General features: G+C 35.1%; 1 protein-coding gene across 21 annotated transcripts in view; it reads right to left on the bottom strand.

Moving 5' to 3' along the window:
* Positions 1 to 23626, bottom strand: part of BAZ2B (bromodomain adjacent to zinc finger domain 2B) — a 252927-nt gene that overhangs the window by 26439 nt on the left and 202862 nt on the right. For all 21 annotated transcript variants that reach the window (XM_070422897.1, XM_070422903.1, XM_070422899.1 and 18 more), the window contains 7 exons: positions 16383 to 16523; positions 12620 to 12874; positions 11477 to 11691; positions 10610 to 10684; positions 9535 to 9778; positions 2538 to 2600; positions 1025 to 1169 (listed from right to left, as the gene is read on the bottom strand). In XM_070422897.1, coding sequence (XP_070278998.1) covers positions 1025 to 1169; positions 2538 to 2600; positions 9535 to 9778; positions 10610 to 10684; positions 11477 to 11691; positions 12620 to 12874; positions 16383 to 16523 — 1138 coding nt within the window. The remainder of the gene's footprint in view (positions 1 to 1024; positions 1170 to 2537; positions 2601 to 9534; positions 9779 to 10609; positions 10685 to 11476; positions 11692 to 12619; positions 12875 to 16382; positions 16524 to 23626) is intronic.

Here is a 23626-nt window from a genome sequence, read left to right as displayed (position 1 = left end):
TCTCCAATTTATTCTATTTAACATAATGCCCTCGAGGTCCATACACATTGTTGCAAATGGCAAGTTTCATTCTTTCTTATGGCTCAATAGTATTCCATTGTGCAATATGTATAATAATTCCTTTACCCATTCATCCATAGATAAACACTTGTCTATTATAAATAATGCTACAATGAACATGAAGGTGCAAATATCTTTTCAAATTAGTGTTTTGGATTACTTGGGATAAATGCCCAGAAGTGGAATCTCTAGGTCATGAGGCAGCTCAATTTTTTATTTTTTGAGTTAACTCCATATTGTTTTTCAAAGTGGCTGCACCGGTTTACATTCTCACTAACTGTGCACAAGGGTTCCCTTTTCTCCATAACCTCACAACACTTGGTATTCCATTGTCTTCATGATGATTGCCATTCTGACAAGTGTGAGATGATACCTCATTGGTGAGGGCGTGTACTGGAGGCAACCAATTGATTTTCTCTCTCACATTGATGATTCTCTCCCTCCCTCTCCCTTCCTCTCTCTCTAAAACCAATTTAAAAAGTGGAGAAGTTTAATGGAAAAGGAGGTAATCACAAATTTCAAACATGAACAAGGTCTCAAGATCAATGAGGCTTATGATTAGATGTGGACAAGTTACCTCCAGAGATACTGTCAGATAGATGCTTGCTGCAAAGGTTAAAGAATAAACCACAAGTAAGAAAATTTGACAATGGGAAAGGAGAGAAATGGGAAGCAGCTATAAAGGACAATACAGGTGAACATCTTTGTCCACTAAATAAGAAAAAGAATAGTTTATGTTTGATGTCAGAAAGAGCAGCATAAGAAAAATCATGAACAGAGAAGGAATATTTGTGCATAAAAGGGGCATTACAAGTTCAAAAGGAATATGAATAAAAGTTTTACAACGTTTATTCACAACACAAATTGGATTCTGGAAGCACAAAATATGTCGAAGGCGTAATGATTTCTTACGTTATTTTGATTTCTTGTATTATTATTTTGTAACAGATTTAACCGTTCCTACCTTCACCACTCTCCATGCCTTCTACAAAAATCCCCCCACACTGGGGAAGAATCCAGTACCGGCGTCTGTATCGATCCTGGCCAAACATCATGGAGCGTAAAGAGTGAGAAGCGTCAAAGAGCTTCCTTCTGTACTGACTTTGTTGCTGTTAAAAAATGATGCATGTAATTAAGCTTATGGGTGTTAAGTGCTTCAAAAATTAATATAAAAGTAGCTTCATACTTATTATGCCTTAAAGCAGATAAATTACACTATTGGGAAAAGATAGCAAAAGAACTAAATGTTACTTGTCTGACTTCAATTTCAGTAACACTTATAAAGGTCAATATTATTTTGAGGGTAATTGGAATATCTTTGATGCCACGGATTAAAAAGGTAAGTTTTATTTTATCACATATCTTATAGTAGTATGTGTTATACTTTATGATAATGTTATCAAGTATTTTATTGAGCCAAAGCAAACTGGCTGAATTCTGTTGATTACAGTGTATAACAACTAATACTCATGTATGTAACCAACCATATCTGTATTTGCCTATTTTTATACTCATGTTGTAAAGCTAAGCAGCATATGACAAAATTTTGAGATAAATTTGTGATGAAGTTAACAATGATATCTCATAATATTTTCAAAAACTCATTTTTTAGCCCTGACCGGTTTGGCTCAGTGGATAGAGCGTCGGCCTGCGGACTGAAGGGTCCCGGGTTCCATTCCAGTCAGGGGCACGTACCTTGGTTGCGGGCACATCCCCAGTATTCTCTCTCATCGATGTTTCTAACTCTCTATCCCTCTCCCTTCCACTCTGTGAAAAATCAATGAAATATATTTTTTAAAAAAACTCATTTTTAAAAAAATATATTTCTTTATTGATTTCAGAGAGGAAGGGAGAGGAGAGAGAGATAGAAACATCAATGATGAGAGAGAATCACTGATCGGCTGCCTCCTGCACACCCCCCACTGGGGATCGAGCCCACAACCCAGGCATGTGCCCCTGGCCAGGATCGAACCCGGGAGCCCCCAGTCCGCAGGCCGATGCTCCATCCACTAAGCCAAGCCGGCCAGGGCAAACAACTCATTTTTTACAAGAAGTTGATCTAAAACTTCACTGATGCTACTGAAATTCAAGTTTTAATAAGAGTACAAAATATATACAGTTTATAAATTCAATTCAAATATGTTAATATAAAATAAAGCATAAGATGCTGAAACTATCATCATAAAATTTGACTGAATTTTAAAAGTAATTAATTCCAAGAAATAAAGCCAGGCATTTGTAGATTCTGTATTTAAATGAAGGATATAAACCCTGATTAAGGTTAGTGCCCCATCTTAAGAAGCATGCTTTTAACCTGGGCATTTAACTTTTAAGGTTTAGCTGAGAATGTTTCTAGACCTCCTCATTTTAATTACTTATAAAAAGTTTGTTAGCAGCCAGAAAACTAATCTCATACAAGGCAGATTTTTTTTAAAACACTGCAAAAAAGATAAAAACTATAATCTAAAAGTACTTACTTTACTCAGTTTTTCAATCTGTTTTTCTAGCTCTTCAACACTTGCTGCTTGGTCACCTTCATCCTATACATAACAAAATACAGTATCATTTACCTGTTCTTAAGATTTACTTACTCAGTCAATCAGCAAATATTTAATGAAAGCCTCCTATTGCAAAGTAATAGGATAGGTGCTATGGGAATGAATAGGAATCAGTTATTGCTTTCCATAAACTAATAATCTGGTGAGAGACATAAAACATTACACTAAAAGGAAAAAACACCCACCATTAGGAAGCTATAAGAACCTTAGAGAGGTAGAGATTAGGAATCAAAGTTCAAGGGAGGGTGAGACAACTTTTACTGGGAATCTATACCAAAAGAGGCTATGTGGAAGTTGTGTTTTAATTAGCTACTGAGGAATGGTTAGGAATAATCAATCAGAGAAAAGTCGGCAGGGCATACCAGAAAAAGTTTGACATATCTTGACATGAAAGGTACATGGAAAGGTAAGGTGGGAGATATGGCAAAGATGAGTTTAGGAGTGAATTGTCTAGTGCTGTAAATGCTTGGCAATGAACAATGATCTGATCCTTTGAGGGATGTTGAACACCAGAACTATGCTTTTCAAAGATTAATATGGTAATAGTTGTAAGATGGCTGGAGCGGGAAAGGACTAGAATTGGCAAGTCTAGTTAGTAGAATGCTGCAATGACTAAAGAGGATGTGGGCCTTACTAAGGAAAAAGAAATAAAGAAAATAGATGTAAGAGATATTACATAATTAGAACTGTTAAATCCTGGCAACTGATGGATATGAAGCAGAGAGGGGTGAGGGAGATAAAGGAAGGAGTAAAGTATGATGCTAAGGGTTTAAATCTGTGAGGCTGCAAAAATACTGATACCATAAACTAAGTCATTTTTAGACCAAAGAAGATTAAGTTATATTATCAACACATTGAACTTTTAAAAGAAAAAATAATCCCTACTATATATAGTACTGATTTAATAAATGGAAAGTTTACATGTGATTCAATGAAATTTTCATTCTAGAATATGAATACAGGAAAGCTACCACCAAATTATATGTTTTAGAGGAAAAGCACGAACAGAGGTATATGTGCTTCTCTGGATTTAAGCTGCATTATTTCATATAGACAAATTATGTGACTCTTCTAAGACTGTTTCCTTAACTGTAAATTGGTGATAACATTATCTGTAACATGGTATTTTTGTGAGGATTAATAAGAACAGATCTGAAATCAATAAGCAGAGTTGCTGACACATAATGTGTAAAATTTTTTTCTCAAAATTATGACTTAATGAGAAGATGCAGAAACTTCTTAGGTTTAAAAAAAATAAAAACTTGTTTTTGATGTTCAATTTCTATAAGCATTTTACAAAAGCCACACAGCCACCAACTTATAATGAACAGATATTTCTAAATCAATAGGATTAGCTCCTCAACAAAAGGAAGTGAAAGGAAAACCTCAATAGTATCACCATTACCTATCACTTACCCATTCCTTATCCAGATTTAGGGAGCCAAGTTACAAAGGCATTTAGGCATATTATTTGTGCTAATAGTAACATAATATCTATTGGAGATTAAAAGAAAGCTGAAAAGATAATAAGCTCAATGACCCTTGAATCTCAAATATATATTTTTATATCTATATGATTCTAAAGTGATAAATATTTAATAATTTGCTTATGTAAAAATATAAGTCAATCTACAAATAATGTGAAATAGTACATTGACGTTGCTAGGTATCAGCCAAATTAACTAACTGCCATTTCTAAGAATCTTCCTATGATGCAAAAGAAGCAAAATGTCTACTAAAGTTTTATTTATTGAAGTTTGGCTAACAGTCCTTACAATTTTAAGAGATATGAAGGAATTTGAAAGATCAGAGAGAAAAACAACAAACTAAGAACACAGAATCAATTCTAGCTGTGGTTCTCCATCGTTTCCCAAACATTATATGCCAAAATGTGTTAGAATTTAATTGTCAGCATAAACTCTTACTTGCCCACTTGTGAGCTTAAAGCTCACATAGGTTTCAACACAAATCTAAGTATAAGGGAAAGAGTCCATGTGTTGAAGGAATAAAGAGTGAGGAGAAGAGGGACTCATCTTTGAGACAAAGGGCAGTATCTTTTAATTGAAAGGGATCACATGACTCTCAGTGGAAAGCTTACCTGCAATTAGTTTATTAAGAAGTATAACAACAAACACTCTACCCATACTTTAATCAAGAGGCCAAACATACTTTTGGAGGAATAATGTGCCTATCTTATCAATCAAGTTTATTAAACAGTTAAACTTTTATTTTTGTTTTGTTAATCCTCACCCAAGGATATTTTTCCATTAATTTTTAGAGTCAAAGGGAGGGGGAAAGACAGACAGAGAGAGAAACATTGATGTGAGAGAGACACATTGATTGGCTGGGACTGGGGATGGAGCCTGCAACCAAAGTATGTGCCCTTGACCAGAACTGACCCCGGAACCCTTCAGTCCAAGGGCTAAAGCTCTATCCACTGAGCCAAACTGGCTAGGGCTAAAATTTTATTTTATCAGGAAGTTAATAAGGTTCTTCATTATAAAGATTAACTCTCATTTCATTTAACTGAGCTAATTTGGCTTCTTAGATCCTAAAATATTTGTTAATTTTTAGTTTTTAAACTGTTTTCTTAAATTAGTAACAATATGTAGATTTGCTAAGATTGTCATCAACGAAATCCTACAATTGAACTCTATAATTAAACATAAAAAAACAAAATACTATATTAAGTGACATGTCTGGTCTAAGAAAAATTAATAATTTTTAAATAATTAATAACAATTTTTAATAGTCTTTATCTCCCTTAAAGAAAAAGATGTGTGGTTTGTTAATTCTCCACATGGAAAAAAGAAGCCAGGCAAAACAGATAATTTCTGTAAATGAATTCTAGTTTAGTGGGATAATTACCCAGTAAAATACACTGAAATCTCAATATAGGTTTGTCAATTTATGAGTCAACACTTTAAAATAATTTGTAATAGTAAGAGCTGTAAAGGGATGCCAATTCTGTGAAAAGCTGATTAATGCTGATCAGAAATGTTTAATGCCTGCTATGGAAACAACTCCACCTGCCAAATGAAGCAGATTGGTTATAAATGGCATCTTTTGTTTGGGTAATTACAATTCTAATACCCAAATTATATACACTTCACATTATTTTCCACAGCATAAAATTATATGATCAAGTAGTTTCAAAAGTACAACATTATGAAATAACTTTGGCACGAAATCTCAATGTGGTCTCCTTTTCGGATTGTGTAAGGCTCACTCAAGTGATTTTTATCATTCTGGTTTAAAATATAACATTAGAGAGGAATTTCTGAAAACATTTTACAAATATGCTATTTTTACTTAAGAGAAGTGAGTAGCACATTATCTTATTTATAAGTACCTCTACATTATTATCTGGATTAAGTAAAAAATTTGATTCAGTAATTTATCAGTGGTCTTGGTTAGATATTTTCAAATATTCTATCAATAAAGTTATCCCTCTAGGCCTTCCTTCTTTATAACAGTACTGAGTTGATGCAAGAAAGCACAGGAGTTGTTTCTGGAATTCCTTAGCTGAATACTCCTGGCATTGAGTGCAGAAGGAATGGTTGGCTGTATAGTTTTTTGAGTATCATTATGTAGTCCTAGAATTCTTTTAGGGTAAAAGGTGAACTTAAGCTTTTATCTCTCTATTTTACCCATGTCCATTTCTGTGGTTAATGGTAGCTTCCCTTAAAACTCACACAGACACACAAACACCTGCCTCTATAGCCTTGTCTTCTTCCCTTTAGCCTACTCTTCAAAGCTAGCCCCTTCACCATGATTGATCTAGAGGCCTGGTGCACAAAATTCATGTGGGGGATGGGAGAGTCCCTCAGCCCGGCCTGTGCACTCTCGCAATCTGGGACCCTTTGGAGGATGTTCAAGGCCTAAAGGGCAGTCAGACATCCCTCTCACAGTCCAGGACCGCTGGCTCCTAACCACTCGCCTGCCTGATCAACCCTAACTGCTCACCTGCCTGCCTGCCTGCCTGATCACCCCTATCTGCTCTGCCTGCCTGCCTGATTGGCCCTAACCGCTCCCCTGCCTGCCTGCTCAGTGCAGGTCATAGCGAACAGTCATACTGCAGTTCAGTCGATTTGCATATTACCCTTTTATTATATAGGATACCTTCCAATGTCATTAGGGACCTTATACCATTAATTATTCTCTTCATATCTTTAATCTTCAACCCCACTCTCATTTTATTGACTCTTTCCCTTCAACTAAAATTCATCTCAAGTCTTTCTACATCTGAAAAATCCTTGGTCTTTGTCTCCCTCTAGGACAGTGGTTCTCAACCTTCCTAATGCCACGACCCTTTAATGCAGTTCCTCATGTTGTGGTGACCCCCAACCATAAAATTATTCTCATTGCTACTTCATAACTGTAATTTTGCTACTGTTATGAATCGTAATGTAAATATCTGAGATGCAGGATGTATTTTCATTGTTACAAATTGAACATAATTAAAGCATAGTGATTAATCACAAACACAATACGTAATTATATATGTGTTTTCCGATGGTCTTAGGCGACCCCTGTGAAAGGGTCATTCGACCCCCAAAGGGGTCGTGACCCACAGGTTGAGAACCGCTACTCTAGGAACTACCCTTTCCTCTGAGGCACAATGCTTGAAATAGTTGCCTTTGCTTTCTCACTTTCTAGTTATTGTTCTCAATCAATCCTAGCCTGGCTTCTGCTCTCACCCCTCTAATGAAACTGTGCTGACCTCTCCCAGTATGTTGCCAAATCCAGCAAAAATTTACATCTCCTGATGCCTTATTGTCTGTTTACTGCACCCTCATTTTTTAAATGTTCAATTTTCTTGATTTTTGTTATTACTACAAGTATAGAAAAAAGTCAACACTGCAGACCTGACTACTACCCTTTGAAAGGCCTGCTTACAAGGTTGGCATTTAGCTGGTGTCTGGGAACTTGGATTTGAGGGTTCCCTGACCCTAACTTATAAAATCGGCTTACTAGACCTAAACTGTGCTAATAATGTGATTTACACTGCTTTCCTACTGGGAGCCTGGAATTTTGGCACAGGCTACATGGAGGGTACCTTTGTGGCCAGTCCCCAGCAAAAAACTCTGGGCACTGAGCCTCTGATGAGCTACACCAGTACACAACACATCACATGTGTCACAAGTTATGCCTGGGAAAACTGCTGTGTGATTTTACTGGGAAAAGACTTGTGGCAGCTTAGACCTGGCTTCTTCTGAACTTTGACTCACATGCCTTTTCTCTCTGCTAGTTTTGCTTTATTTCCTTTGCTATAATAATTCATAGCCAGAGCATAACTAGAAGCTGAGTTCTGTATGCTGAGTTCTGTGAATCACTAACTCTGGAAGTGGACTTGGGGCCCCTGACCCCCTATAGAAATCTCCCATTTTCAACAGTAAGCCTTTTGGGCTCTTCTTAAATAGTGATGTTCCTAGGGTTCCAACTTCAGTCCACTACTCTATTCACTAAAGTAATTCCCTTGTGCAAACTGATCCACCTCATGATTTTAACCTATTGTCTGTGTGCTAATAACTTCCAGAACGATATTTTCAAGACTGGATTCTTCAACCTTCAGGTTCTTAAATCCAACTGATGCTGAACTTCTGCATAGGCATCTCAAACTCATCATGTCTAAGATAAACCTACCATCACTTCCTGTCTTCAATGACCTGTCTTCCCCTCATCCCCAATCATCTATTTACTCTGCTCCTCCTGATCTCTCTCTCTCTCTCTCTCTCTCTCTCTCTCTCTCTCTCTCTCTCTCTCTATTAAAGGCAATCAAAGCATGCAGTCACCCATGCCACATAGTTGGGAATCAATCCTTCCTCTCCTTCAATCTACACTGTCCATCCTCAAATACTATTCATCCATCCTCCTAAATATTTATTGAGTCCTTTTCTCCTCCTTCATCCCAACTACCATTGGTCTAGTTTCAGACCCCTCACAACTCAACTAAACTATTGTAATGTCTATCGACTGATCTTCTCATCTCTGATCTTGCCCTACCCAAATCTATTTCTATCATCCACAGAACTACACCGTGAGCCACTTAAAAATCAAAACTGACTTAAAACCCTCCATTAGCTTCCTGTCACCAAAAATTAAGAAGTCCTAGTTCATAGTTGGTGCATATGAGGCTCCTTAGTAACCCTGAAGCACCTGTAAGTAAGTCCCTTAAAGGACTATAGTTTCAGGCTTCTGTGCCCTGCTCATGCTATTCTCTCTGCTTGGAAAACTGTTCCCTGTATTCCTTCCAGGTTAACATTCAGCCCAGCTTGTAGCCTCTGCTAATGGGTCCAGAAAGCCTTTGTGAGGGTTTATTCCTCAGAAAGGTTAAATGCCTTTCTTTTGTATCTGCCTAGCACACTGTAAATATCGCTATCAAAGTAGTTAACACATTACAGTTTCATACTGCAAATCTTTCTCAGTGAGACTGTAAATTGAGAGGGGACTTTTAGTGCCTTATACATCTTTAATCAAAAGTGCCTAAAGCTAGGCAATGCATAATAAACTGGTGTTTGAGACATACCAGTTTCACAAAATCGGCAACACTTTTAAGACACGAAACATTGTATAAATATAAGATAGTATGTCAACAGAATAAAAGAGAGCACCTAAAATTAAGAATCAGCATAGTTCTTTGAAGAACTGTGAAGTCATTGTATAAATAGAAAAACTTAACTTCTTTTATTCAATGTAAGTGCCTGCTATCTGCAGGCATTCTATTCAATATTTACTTACCCATCACAAAAAAACTTTATGGTGAATATTGTAATACTCAGTTTTCAGGTGAAGAAACTGAGGTAAATAAATGTCAAAATGGAATTAAAATGCAAATCTACTAGACCCCAAATTCTCTTATTTTTCAGTGTTATGCTGTCTTAGTTAAATATTAGAATCAACTACATTTGATTACCTCATCTTCACAGGTATCAGTCTTCTTTCCTTTTTTGTCTTCTTTATCTTCTTCATCCTCCTCATCTTCATCGGCTTGGTCATCACTATCATCGTCATCATCATCGTCATAGTCACTGTCTCCTCCCTTCCTTCTTCGCTTTCTTCCAGGAGTGGGTGTCCCTAATGGATGCTGTTCTTCTCCAAGATCAATCCCACCTGCAGTGTCTCTTTTGCCTGTTTTTTTAGCATGAATGATTCTGAGCCTTTTAATATTAAAAAAAAAGATGATATAAAAGAAAAGGCTTCTTTCTATACGTTTAAAAGAGCATAATGTGAGTTTTAAGCAAAAATATCTAATGGTATTTTTCTCACAGCGAGCAATAAATCAATGACAATAAAAATTAGAATTAAAGAAATTTAAAAATATGTTTTCAGAAATTATAAAATATATTAACTTTCAAGAATTATTCTAGGTATTTCTTTGGAATTAGACACATTTTAAAAAATAAAAATTAGAAAGCTGAAAAGACTAACTCCAGCAATGGCCAAGTGACAATTCCCCATTCCATACTATCAGACTGAATAAATTTCAATTCAAATTACCACAAAAAAAACTACCCTTTTAACATAGAGGTTGAATAATTTCAGCATATTTCCTGGAATGTAGCTAATTAAGTCTCAATTCTGAATATATTTGGATATGTTAGACTCTCTATAAGAGGAAATTTAACTAGAAAGCAATGAAGAAAAAGGTGGTAGCTCCAAACAGATTCTATTTGTGACAAAAGTAACCTGATAGCAACAACAACCTTAGAAAATGTGATGGCTTGACTTCTTTGAAAGAGAAAAAGACAAATGGACTTTCTTCTAAGTTTGAAGTATCTGAACTCAATAAATCTGATTATGTTTTTTGTCCATTGCAAATTCTGGCTCTGAGTTTTATTAATTTCATAACTCATCATAATTTTAAGCTTTACCTTTTCTAATTCTTAGACAAAATAAAGTTTACATGCTATCTTTGCAATTCATATGTTTTTCTGGGAAACTTGTACAAAGGGAAAGAAGTATATTAATGTTAATAAAAAATAACTTACTTGCGGAGTTTACCTTCTACCATCCATTTATCTCTCCTCAGGTTTGACATATAATCAATGTTCTTGTCAATTTCACTGTCAATGCAAACATTTATTATAAAACATAAAATAATCCATTATGTAATACATTAATATGGCAAGCAAATTGTAATGATTACCAATAAATAACCATAAGTGAAAAACTACATTAATTCAGTATCATAGCTAAGAGATGTATAGGAAACTTTAAATGTCTACCAATAATAGAAATGCATGACTCTGAAATATTTGGATTTATCCTTTTCCTAAAAAGGTAAAGAACTAAAAGTAACATAATTAAAATCTGTAAAATAATGAATAGCAAGAATGAGATTAACATGGATTTGGTCACCAAATCTTGAAATACTAGACTGGAGGACTTACTTTGATGAAGTTAAGTACTTTTTAAAGTACAAATTAATACACCAATAAACTAATACTATTATGGATGCATAGAACATAATAAAATAATAAGTAGCTGAATAATTCTCTGAATGGATGCTAAGAAATCTTGTCATCTAGCATCACAAGATGTGAAGAAAATGAAAATCCTGGATTCTTCCAATAGTGCTGGATTCTGGGACCACAGCAAAAGGGAATATTTTTGCATTTCAGTATATAAATAACAATTATTAAATGAACAATTTTTTTTAATAGACTACAAAGGAATACATTGAAATTTATTATTAGTTACCTCTGAATGGGGGGGAGGGGTTCAGTGTAATTTTAATTTTTTTCTTTGTGCTAGTCTATAACTTTGAAATTTTCTCTAAGCAACCTGCATTACTTTGTGATAAGACAAATTCAAAACAGCACAGAATCACCTGAAAAGCCTGGGCACATGCTTACCTCACTACACTCTTGCTGCACGCCAGCTCATTGATCAGGAAAGCCAGGGCTGAGGCTTTCTGTGCTGGCGTGTGAGCCTGGAAGGCTTTGGTCTTCAGGCTCTCCGTGAGCTCAGTCTGTCCACAGTGGGCTTCCATAAAAATCTGCAAAATCTCGGAAACATTGTCTCGATTCACACCAACATTCAGCAAATGTTCTCCGAGAGCTGTTTTGGCCTATAAAATGTTGACATTTTTATCAGTATTGGTCATAACCATTCATCACATAAAACAATATAATTTTTAAACGTTGGTACTAAATAATAGACATTAATGACAACAGCTTTATTCATATTTTTGATGAAGTAAAGATAAAAGATATGCAAGAAATGATTCAAGTACTTGTAATATTTCTAGTCCTCCTTTAAACTCATGGTTAAAAGTCAGGTGGGGAGAAGAGTATATAAACTCATGGGTAGAAATTGCCTATCACACCTTCTTTGACCACAGAAACTATTCCAAACTTTTCCAGGCTTTATGTAGATATTCAGGGGATGGAGGTTCAAAAGCACTATTATTATGTTGGCTGGCTCTATGGAATCATGGGTTTTATTGCCTGGTATACTTAGTGATTGGGACATGAAGGAAAATATAACAGATGCATCTGGAAGCTTCTCTCTCTACAATATTACCTATAGCAAAGCTAACTGAAATTTGTGTGTTAATTGGAATTAAGAAAACGGAATTTAATTGAGTATCATCCACCGAGCAGTACAGAGTCTTAACATGCTGGTCTGTAGGTGCCTTGATTAGCCTCAGTTATTCACAGTGATTCAGAGAGAAAACACAGTATAACTCCAGTAGGTGCACATAAGTCCTAATTGCTTTATGAATTATGCGTTCTGTTTTGCTGAATATAACTTTCCTTAAGTCAATTTGTTTTTTGCGGAAAGTTAGAGGAAAAAAGAGTAATTTGGGAATGAACTCCATTTCTTAGGCTTAAGGAAACCAACTGTAACCTGAAGCAAATCTACATTTAACAATATGTAAAAAAATAATTGGATCAGTCTATACAATCATCTGCTAATATGCTACAGGCAGCTATCAATGCACTGATAGTACAAATTAAAAAAAAACACTTTTATATTTTGTTTTATTTTTTTACCTTGTATCCCGTAATTAGACCTGGATCACATACAGCAGCTGAGAGGAGCCTCACAAGCAAGTCTTGTACTTCACCCATGCTGTCCCCTATATTTAGCAATCCCTCTTGAAGAACACTCAGGTTTGGAACATCAATATTCACATCAAAGCCCAAAACTTTACCAAAGTTTCGTAAGAACTGCACCACCATGAGACAGTCTGAAAATGTACTTCCAGAGAGAACAAGTCCTGGAATACGAGGCAACTCTGGCAAAGGCTGAAAAGAAAGTAAAATAAAATAAATTTTAAAAGCCATGATTTGCTATCTTCTGAAATAAAGTAAGGTGCTATCTCTCTTTCTCTTGCATTGCTCCAGTGGTTTATGCCCTCTGGACTATAAGTTCCCTGGGTGCATTGCTGCAACCCCAGGGTACTAAGCTTAGGATGCTGAATTCAAGTAACCATCAATACATTTCGGCCGGATACAATATAAATTTAGATCTCTGCAAAAGGGAACACGAATTTTTAATTAACTTACATACTGACAAAACATGGGTTATATAACTGGATCAAAATTTAGACATTAAGAAATGAACATTTCCATATACATAGAAAACATCATGGTGATTAAGAGAGGGGAGGGGGGCCCTAGCCAGTTTGGCTCAGTGGATAGAGCCTTGGCCCCAGGACTGAAGTGTCCCAGGTTTGATTCTGGTCAAGGGCACGTACCCGGCCCTGGCCGGGGCATGTGTGGGAGACAACCAATCAACATGTCTCTCTCACATCTATGTTTCTCTCTCTCTGTCTCTCCCCCTCCCTTCCACTCTCTTAAAAAAAATCAATGGGAAAATATCCTTAGGTGAGAATTAACATAAAAAGAGAGAGAGGGGGGAGAAGGGTGGAGAAAAGTCAAAAAGGGTATAGGGGAGATAAATGGTGCTGGGAGGAGATGAATTGGGGTGGTAAACATACAATACAATACATTTATGATGTATTATAGAATTGTACACCTGAAACCCATGTCACCTAAATAAACTTAATGTAAAAAAATAAATATTTCAAAAATACCAAAGACATACTCAGTAGGGCACGTGCATTGATCTATTCTAATGATGGCAACTGATTTAAAAGTCACATGAACAGTGTGTATCTGTGGGTTGTATGGGTGGAAAGACTGGTAACATCTTTGGCTAATAAGTGGTGATAAATTATTATGTCCACATGACCAAAGCCCATGACCCTATCAAGAACTGCTTTATACTGCAACCAAGTCTTTAGGTTTCTTGTATGTAGTGAAATATTAATACTGTATCGAGTTTCAGTACCAAAATTGGAAACCTGCCCCTTCTGCTACTTCTCAAGTATGCTCACATATTAACATTTTAATGACTAAATATGGTGCCAGTGGTCATGCACATTTAAAAATGTATGGGTAGTCTAAATTAAAAACATTTTTGCCCATGAATTGGATATAATAACAATACTTTAAAATTTGATTGGGGAAAAAAGTGACTTGTGTTTCTATTTATCTACATTGGTGCTTGTTCAAAAGTGTTCCTCCACCCTGCACGTACTTAAATAACTATCTAAAGACTTTTTCTACTAATATTGTGTGAAAACACAGAACTGACTGATACTATACATATCTTTTATTCCATCTGAAGACCATTCAATTCTGAGTTTTCTTTTATCCTAAACTATATCAGATATACACATATCTATATGGTTCTAAAAATGTATATAACAAAGCGAATAAAGTTAAGTTTAAAGTGGACTTATATATTTGATATAGTGCATATAGATTTAAATAAAAACGTGCAAGAAAATAAAACCCATTTAGGATCAAAACAATTGCTCACTCTGCGCTTATTAAATGTGTTAACAAACCTATATATTCACTCTGTGCTTAGGAAATTTTATACATTCAATGGACTAAAATTAGTATGTTTACTTTCATTTTTATTTAAAACTATTTATTCTAAGTAAATAAATAGAATATTAATAAAGATAAATTACCCAGTATTAAACATTTGCTTTAAGCATTTCAGAAAAGAGACGATCATTATTTGTATACCAGATAAATATGGCATATAATATAGATGCTATTGATCAAATATCTATACTAATAAAAGCGTAATATGCTAATTAGACCAGACAGCCAAATGACCTTCTGGATGTCCTTCTGGATGACACCGGGGCTGGGAGGGCTGAGGCAAGCCATGGTGGCTGCAAGGGCTGAGCCCCTTGCATGAATTTCATGCATCGGGTCTCTAGTAATAATATATTACTGAAACAGTGTTAAAAGAGATGATATGCAGTATTGATATAATTATCTAGAAATACCATCTTTTTATCCATAGTCAAACATAATTGATTTCTACTCTTAAGTGTGCATAATCATGCCAGTAACCTAGATTATTTTGCTCTTTCTAAATTTCTCCTTTTGTGTACTTCAGCAACATTACAAGATGGGAGAGAAGACACACATGAGGTACTTTGGTTGGATGTCTTTCTGGGCTTTCAAGATGATAAATAATATGGACTCTGGAGCTGCACAAACTGGGGCTTGAATTCAAGTTGCCATCTATTAGCTGTGTAATCTTGGGAAAGTTCCTTAACCTCTCTGAATCTAACTTTTCTCATCTATAAATGGGCATAAATAGCAGCTCCATAGGATTGTGGTGTGAATTCATATAAAGCACTTAGCACAGTGCCCAGCATGTAGTAAACATACTCACTATAAGTTAGCTATCATAACTAAAGCATTGAAGGAAGTTATCTATATATATATAAAAGGCTAAGCGACCGGCCAACTGGCTGACCGGCCGGTAGGTATGACGCGCACTAACCACCAGCTCAACGCAGGAGCTGCCAAACGACACAACTTTTCAGAGTGCCCTCTTGCACTCCAGGACACCTCAGGGGATGTTGGACTGCCAGTTTTGGCCCGATCCCTACAGGCCAGGCTGAGGGACTCCACCTGCTAGAGGGACCCCCGCTCACTCCGCAGACACCCTTTGAGCCCTGGCGCTGCCCCAGCTGCGGCCAGCCAGGGAGGGACCGCAGGAGGTTGGCTCCAGGGTGTGTCCAGCCCATCTCGCCTAGTCCTGCCCCACCGGCCACCTTCTAATTAATTTCCTTTCAATGTGCATGAATCCGTGCACCAGGCCTCTAGTAGATTATAAATCCTAATTTAAGGATCAATGGGATGTGGGGAAAAGTTAGATCTTTCTTACCTGAATGCCTAAATACCAAATAGAAACACAGAAATCCTATCACCTCTTACAATCCCTCTTTGTAGATTTCTGCAGCATTTCTACTTAAATTAAAAAGGTTTGCAGTACTTTACTTATACATTAAGAACTGCCATAATCAGCACACAGCTCCAGAGAGGTTTACTGGTGCTCATCCAGGAGAGGCAGATTGACTTACACTTGGAATCCCATGGCTCTAGTTAAAAACGAAAGGCTCAGTAGTTGAGCATTGACCTATGAACCAGGTGGTCACAGTTTGATTCCTGGTCAAGGCACATACCTGGGGTTGTAGACTCAGTCCCCAGTAGGGTGTGTGCAGGAGGCGGCCAATCAATCAATCAATGATTCTCATCATTGATGTTTCTATCTCTCTCTCCCTCCCCTTCCTCTCTGAGATCAATTAAAATAAATAAATAAATAAATAAACAAATAAATTATATATATATATATATATATATATATATATATATATATAGTAAGAACACGGGAAAAATTAAATTTATTAATAAAATGGTTTACATAATAAATTACCTTTTGATCTGCTAAGCACATGTCTTCATTAGGTTTCTTTAGTTCCTTTGCAATTTCTAATTCTAATCTTCGTTGCTCTAGTTTACGCTCTTTATTTAATCTTTTCTCATCACGTTTTTCTTGCTTCAACCGTTCTTTTTCCTTAAAAAGAAAACCATGTCCATATATTCTCTTTAATCATTGTATGTGTTTGAAAACCTCTAGTTAAAATTTAAAAAGTGATCAAAGTTATTATTCCCATGAACGGAATCTTCTTAGGAGACTTAGGAATAGACTTGGAAATGCACAGAAACAATTACATTGTTTTTCAGTGTACTCACCCACTGAATTCCAAAATAACCATATGACTGTATAAATATAAAATATAAATACTAGATTCAACCCAGATTACTCCATTATGCAAAATTTATTCAATCTTTTCTTAGGTTATAATATGAGAATAAATTACTTATTAATAAATACAGATATATAAAATATACATGGGCAACTAAAATTTATAGCATAAAGTTAACTAGCATTCACACAAATTTCTGTGTAGCTCCAGGAAGCAAGGAGGATTTACAGCAGGAAAGTGGAAGCAACATGTTTGGATTTGCAAAAGCAGTTCTTTCAAAGTGAACTAGCTAGTTTTAAGATAGCACCTGTGATGAAATAAAATGCTATTTTCCACTATAAACAACACGCCGAGAATGCAAAATGGGTTCTGAAGGCAATTCTAAAAACTTTCAAAAAATGTTTTAGGTAATGGCAACAACATAGAAATAATCATCCTTTCTCCCTTGTTGCAGAGATGACATTTTATGGGGAAAAGTCAAGAGAGTTAATATAATAATATCTGTGTCATTCCTTTATTGTCACACCTCAAATACTATTCGTATTTAGAGGAGAATCATCAGGCAATTAACAGGAGAATCATTAGGCAATTCTAACCTACCTCACACATCTGACATATTAATGATGAGCTTACATTCATAAGGCTGATAATGTCTCTTCTTGATTTAAAAATCTTTCCATTTTCTTTATGTTTATCAAAATAAAGTCCAACTCCTTACTTTGGAATTCACGACTCTATTCTTTTCGAAATTATCTTTTATAGTCTGTCAATTTCATGAAACTGTTTGCTATTCCTGATGAACACCTCTTGTCCCCTTGCCTCCTTATATTGGTGCACTCCAATCAGAAAGGTCATTATTCCCATCTTGCATACATAAACCTTAATTAAACTCTACCACCTCATTCCTATTACCAATTTCTTCTTAATTCTCATAATTCTCCCCTATAATGTTAATGTCTTATTGTTTTTAACATTTAAAAATTTTCATTGCTTCCTGTACTGTATTAGCATTTTTGTCCATATCTTAACTCCATTTCGACCACTGGAAAGAGCACACTGACTGCTGGGGGAGCCACATTAAGGGGAACTCAGGGAGGAGCAGAGAGAATATTCCGGGCAGAGGGCTGAGAAAACACAGTGTGTTTGAGAATTTGCTCCCAGTTTCAAGACTGCAGCGTGGGCTGCAGATTGAACAGTTGCTAAATATTATGATACAGAGCCAGGGCCAGGTAATGAGAGCCTTTTTCTACAATATGCTCAGGTTAAAATGTGCAATTTTATACTGCCTCTAAATTTCTGGGTTACTCATTCATGCAGACACTTGGGTGGGACAAACATAATGGATGTCTTCTATTTTCAGTTATACACAAACTTTGCATCAAAAAATGGAGTTCTATACATTTAATAATAATATTAAGGCAATATTTAGGAATTAGATATTTATAAATTTGATTCTTGGCTTCATCTACATTACTGTAAATTACTCTTTATTTCAGTTAGTGTAAACTTCATTTCTGACTGTTTTGTTTTATGGTTGCCATGTCCTTTTTTTTTATGCTGTTGAAGTTCTTACTAAGTTCATCTAATCTTCCCCTAAGTTCATTGAGCATCCTTATAACCAGTGTTTTGAAGTTTGCATCTAGTAGATTGGGTGTCACCATTTTGTTCAGTTATTTTTTTCTGTTGCCTTGTTGTGTTCTTTCATTTGGGACATGTTTCTTTGTCTCCTATTCTGGCAGCCTCCCTGTTTCTATGTGTTAAGTAGAGCTGCTAAGTTTCCAGGGCTTGGTACAGGGGCCTAATGTAATAGATGCCTTATAGTGTCCAATGGCATAGCCTCCCTGTCAGCTGAGCTGGGCATTTCAGGTGTGCCCTACCCCCCTCTTGACTAGATAAAGAGTGAATCAGCTACAATATTTACAATAAAACTTGGAAAGAGATATGAGAAACCAGGTACAGCTCTCCTTTTCCTAGCTACCTCTGTCCTCAGAAAAACACACACAAACATGAATAGCATATAGAATATGCACCCTTGAATCTGAAATACTTAGAAGTATAAAAAGAAGTATTAGATAAAGAAAGAAGGAATTAAATGAAAATTAACCTGCCTATATTGGAGCAATACAAGTTCTTGATAGGGCTGCCACACAAGGTATAAGTATTAGAAAAGAAATGTCAGGCAACCATACCAAAATATGAAACATAAAACATAAATATTACATAAAGAAATAACTTAAAGCAAAATAACCTAAAGAAGCTGGCTCCCTGCTTTCATTTTTGCTTTCCTCAGCACTCCTGTGCATTCTCCACAGAATACCCAGAGTCATCATTTCAGAAAGTAAACCAGATTACATCTTAACACTATCCAATGGCTTCTCATTGCAATCATAATAAAGTCCAAAGTCCTCACTCCCACACTATAGTCCCATATGCTCTGATTTCTGTCTACCATGCCAACTTCAACTTATAATTTATCCCTTGTGTACTATATTCCAGTCATTTTTGTCTTTTTATTATTTCTAAACAAATGGTCTTTGTGTTTCTTATTTGTTGTTCATTGATAGATCAAATGTTAACTTGTCAAAGAGGCCTTCCCAGAACAACTAATTTTGCCTTTTTTTATGCCCCACTGGCACTCCATTTTATCATCTAATTTATTTTATACTTGTTTATGGTCTTTCTCTACCCACATAGTAAGATCTATGAGGACAGGAATCTTTTCTACCTTTTTTACCTTTATATTGCCAGTGCCTTGATTAGAGCCAAGTATATAGTGGGTGATAAGAAAAATTTAGTTGAATGAATAACTTAAAGTGGCAGCTAAAAGTGCTAAGAAAACAATGTGAGGATAAACAAAGTCATGAAAGAATGAGCACATCATTATGTTTTCTGTATATAATTCTCTTTTATGAGCAAAAAAGAGAAAGAACTCATAGACACAGAAAACGTGTGGTGATTGCAGGGGGGAGGTTGGTGGGTGGAGGTGGAAGAGGTATAGGGGAGATAATTAGAATAGAATAGAATAGTATAGAGTAGAGTACAGTAGAATAAAATAAAATGAAGAAAAAAAGAAAATATTTTCTTTTACTCTAGGTGTTTGTCTTTAAAGTTTAACTTTCAAGGAACTGCAAAAACACACTATAACAACATATATCGTAAATAATCTTTTATCAGAATGTTTGAGAAAATACCATAAGTAAAATTTAATTCTCAAGAACTTGTTATACCTGGTAACTATAGACTTGTGAATAGGATTAGATAGTTTTACCAGTTACTCTCTCAATTTAAATTGTGTTCCTCTGTTAAATGGAACTTACAGATCTGTCATCAACTAAGTATTTAAAATAATTTTTAAACTACTGTTGTGTGTACAGCATTAAATTAGATACTGTGGGAAAAACAAAAGAATATTGATGCTTTTTATCATATCAGAGAGAGAAAACTTTACAGTATAAATATTTAAGCAGTAACTAGACATATGTTCTTACTGACAATCCAAACTTTCACCAAATCTTTTACATAAACTTGCATCTAAGTGAATACTAGCAAAACATTCCTGTATGTACTTGTCTATTTCCTCATTATTACTTAACATGCACAAGATGTAACTAGTGTAATGTCCATTATGGGTATATCTTGGTTTCATATTCTGCCTCCTATTATTTCCTAATAGCCCTAGCTATATATTATTCCGTTGGCAACTATTACAAGGACAAACTTCACTCTAAAGTTAAGGCCATATGATACTTAGGCCGAGCCAACTAAAAATTCTGAATTGGCCAATGGGTAAGCCTTGATTTTATACCTTAATACATTTAGACATTTAATCATTAGATTATAAAAAAAAAAATAGGACAAATGCTTAAAGAATTATGAGATTAAAAAAATAATCTGCTTTCACCTTGTTAATTAAAGATCTCCTATAACATGTGAAACTGTTCTAAGAAACTTCCCCATATCCATCAAAGATGATAATACAAACACTGCTTCTATGTTTCTTTGTGTACATTACACTGATCTCTCTTTTTTTTAGTATTAACTCAATATATTTTTCACTAAAAATAATTCCAAATTTTATTGGTTCTCTAATTTAGAAATCTAATTTCTACAGTTTTCCTTTATATAAATCCACAAGTAATAAGACTATTTAGACATGTAAGTTATCTTCACCCTGGCCAGTGTGTCTCAGTAGGTTGGAACATTGTCCCATACACCAAAAAGTTGTGGGTTTAATCCCCGGTGAGAGAGTGTACCAGAAGGCAGCCAACTAACTGATGGATGTTTCTCTCTCACATTGATGTTTCTTTCTCCCTCTGCTACACTTCCCTCCCGTCTCTCTAAAATCAAAGGGCATTTCCTTGACTGAGGATTAAAATTAAAATCTACAAATTGCAATTTAAAAAATTTTAAAGTATATCTTAAAAAATAAATTATCTTATAACTATTGTATTAATTTTAAATGTCATTAGCATATCATAAGTTTATAAATATTTCCATAACATAATATGAGAACGAATAATCTTTAGCCTCATAAATAAAACAGGTTTACTTCCAAGTATAATTCAAATTATATAAAATAAACCTGTTTTGCCCTAGCTGGTTTGGCTCACTGGATAGAGCGTCGGCCTGGGGACTGAAGGGTCCCAGGTTCGATTCCGGTCAAGGGCATGTACCTTGGTTGCGGGCACATCCCCAGTAGGAGGTGTGCAGGAGGCAGCTGATAGATGTTTCTCTCTCATCGATGTTTCTAACTCTCTATCCCTCTCCCTTCCTCTCTATAAAAAATCAATAAAATTATTTAAAAAAAAACCTGTTTTTATTATTGCTAATAACCAGAAACTTAGGTTGGTTTAAACAACATGACAAGTAGCTCAAAACCTCCTGTTTCTTTTATAAAACTTAAAACTGTACCAGTCACACATTTATAATCACTTTACACATATTAACTGAATAAACAACCATAGTGATTGTATCAGAGTCTTCTGTATGTCTCCCCAAGGATCAATAAACTACAAAAGGTTGTTAAAATATGCATCTATCACAGGATGAGTGTCAGCACTTTAGGAGACAAAACCATAAAACAGAAGAGAGTAGTTGAAGTTTTAGAAGTCATGTAAGAAACAATTTGAAAGCAAAAATATGTAACACCTCCCTCCACAATGATTCAATCATGAGAATACTTTATAATCCAATATTTATATTAATCATTACTCAGGGAAAATCAAAATATAAAGTACAATTGCACATGTAGACAGTTTTATTTTAGTAAACACATTTTTTCAGTTAAAAACATAGTAAATGTACTTATATGACATACTTGTATATTGTACTTTTACTTGTATATTTTTAAAAAACAAATGTAAAAATATTTTATATGAAGTATACAATAAAAAGTTAAATGGTATATAAGAAAGTAGGTTTTTGGAAGAACTGTTAACAATTTAAGTATAATTATCTTACTCAAGAATTACGACAATTTTAATTTTAATTTAGGAGTCATTTGTATGACAGTAACTATTCTACCAGATTTAAAGATGTTTAAACAAAATAAGTACAGACTTTTGTGTAATATTTTGGTGTATATTAAAAAAAATGTGATGATAATTGGTAGGTTTTATTATTTTAAAATATTATTATATAACTATAAATTATAATATAAATAAGATAATTTATAATATAAATAAAACAAAATATATTTATGAATCATGATTCATAACTTTTTCATTTGTTTAAACTTAATTTTCATAATATACTATTTTAGATATAAAAATAGGCTCTTTTTAAAGAAAAACTGCCCTGATCTACTCATACTCAATATGTGACCATAAAAGGATATCATTTGTATTCTTTATATTTGCCTTCTGTAAATGGGTTTTATTAGCAATCTTATTTACACTTTTATTCTTCCAGGACCCTGAGGTAAACCTGTATCTCTTAAATTATATTTATGTGTTTGAAATTTTAAGTACAAGTTGCTGTCAAAAGAAATGTATTCTCCTTATTATGCCCAGAATAAACACCTAAGAGACCCAGGAGAATCGTAAAATGCAAAAGACATAGGCATCTTTGCAACATGGTCTCTTAGAAATGGCCTGTTTTGCAATCTGATGAGTTGTAAAATAACAGGTCATTCTACCACATTCATTGTTCGGGTTTTAAACTTCTATAATTCTAACACAGAGTAAATGTTATTTCATCTATTTGTTATTATGCTATAGACTTCTAGAAATACTTTCATTTATGCTTTCAGAGTCCCAAATAATATTTTTATGTGAGTAAAAAACTGATTCCAAAATGTTTACCCTATATATTTAGGGCTGTTTAGGATATTCTAAACTTAATACATTTGCTATCAGTGTTTCAACTCTAAAATGAAATTTAAATGACTTCTTAACTAAGACATTAGTAATATTTTGGTACAGAGAATTACGTTATTATGATTAAGATGATAAAAAGTTGTTTATTATAAATGACTTATATTCCAAGAATCTATATTTACTTCAAGAATTTCTACATCTCATCTAGAAAACTGGGCATGGGGGTGTAGAGGAATGAAGGCCAAAATAAAATTGGTAGGAGGCAGACTGGGAGGCACTGAATTGTCTGGCATTGAGGCAAGAGCTGAGGGGGCAGTTTTCTCCCAGACAGAAGTGCTGACAGAGACCATTGATGAGCCCTCACCTCACAGAGCTGGCAGGCGGGCATGATTTCTGAGACTCCATCAACCTGGCCCACACTGTTTTCCCTATCCTGGTGATTCCCTGAGACCCCACCCCACCCAAATTTCAGAGCCACCCAAGTTGTTTCCAGTGGCTTTTCCATACCAATGGCATGCTACATCTCCCAGGCTTGGTAGAGTAGCCTAATGTAGTAGGCGTTCTGTAGGGGCCAGTGGCATAGCCTCCCCAAT

The sequence above is a fragment of the Myotis yumanensis genome, unplaced genomic scaffold, assembly GCF_028538775.1.
Source record: "Myotis yumanensis isolate MYYU_CA2020_CCGP unplaced genomic scaffold, mMyoYum1.0.hap1 SCAF_8, whole genome shotgun sequence".
Taxonomy (NCBI): domain Eukaryota; kingdom Metazoa; phylum Chordata; class Mammalia; order Chiroptera; family Vespertilionidae; genus Myotis; species Myotis yumanensis.
This window is presented reverse-complemented; position numbering and strand designations above follow the sequence as displayed.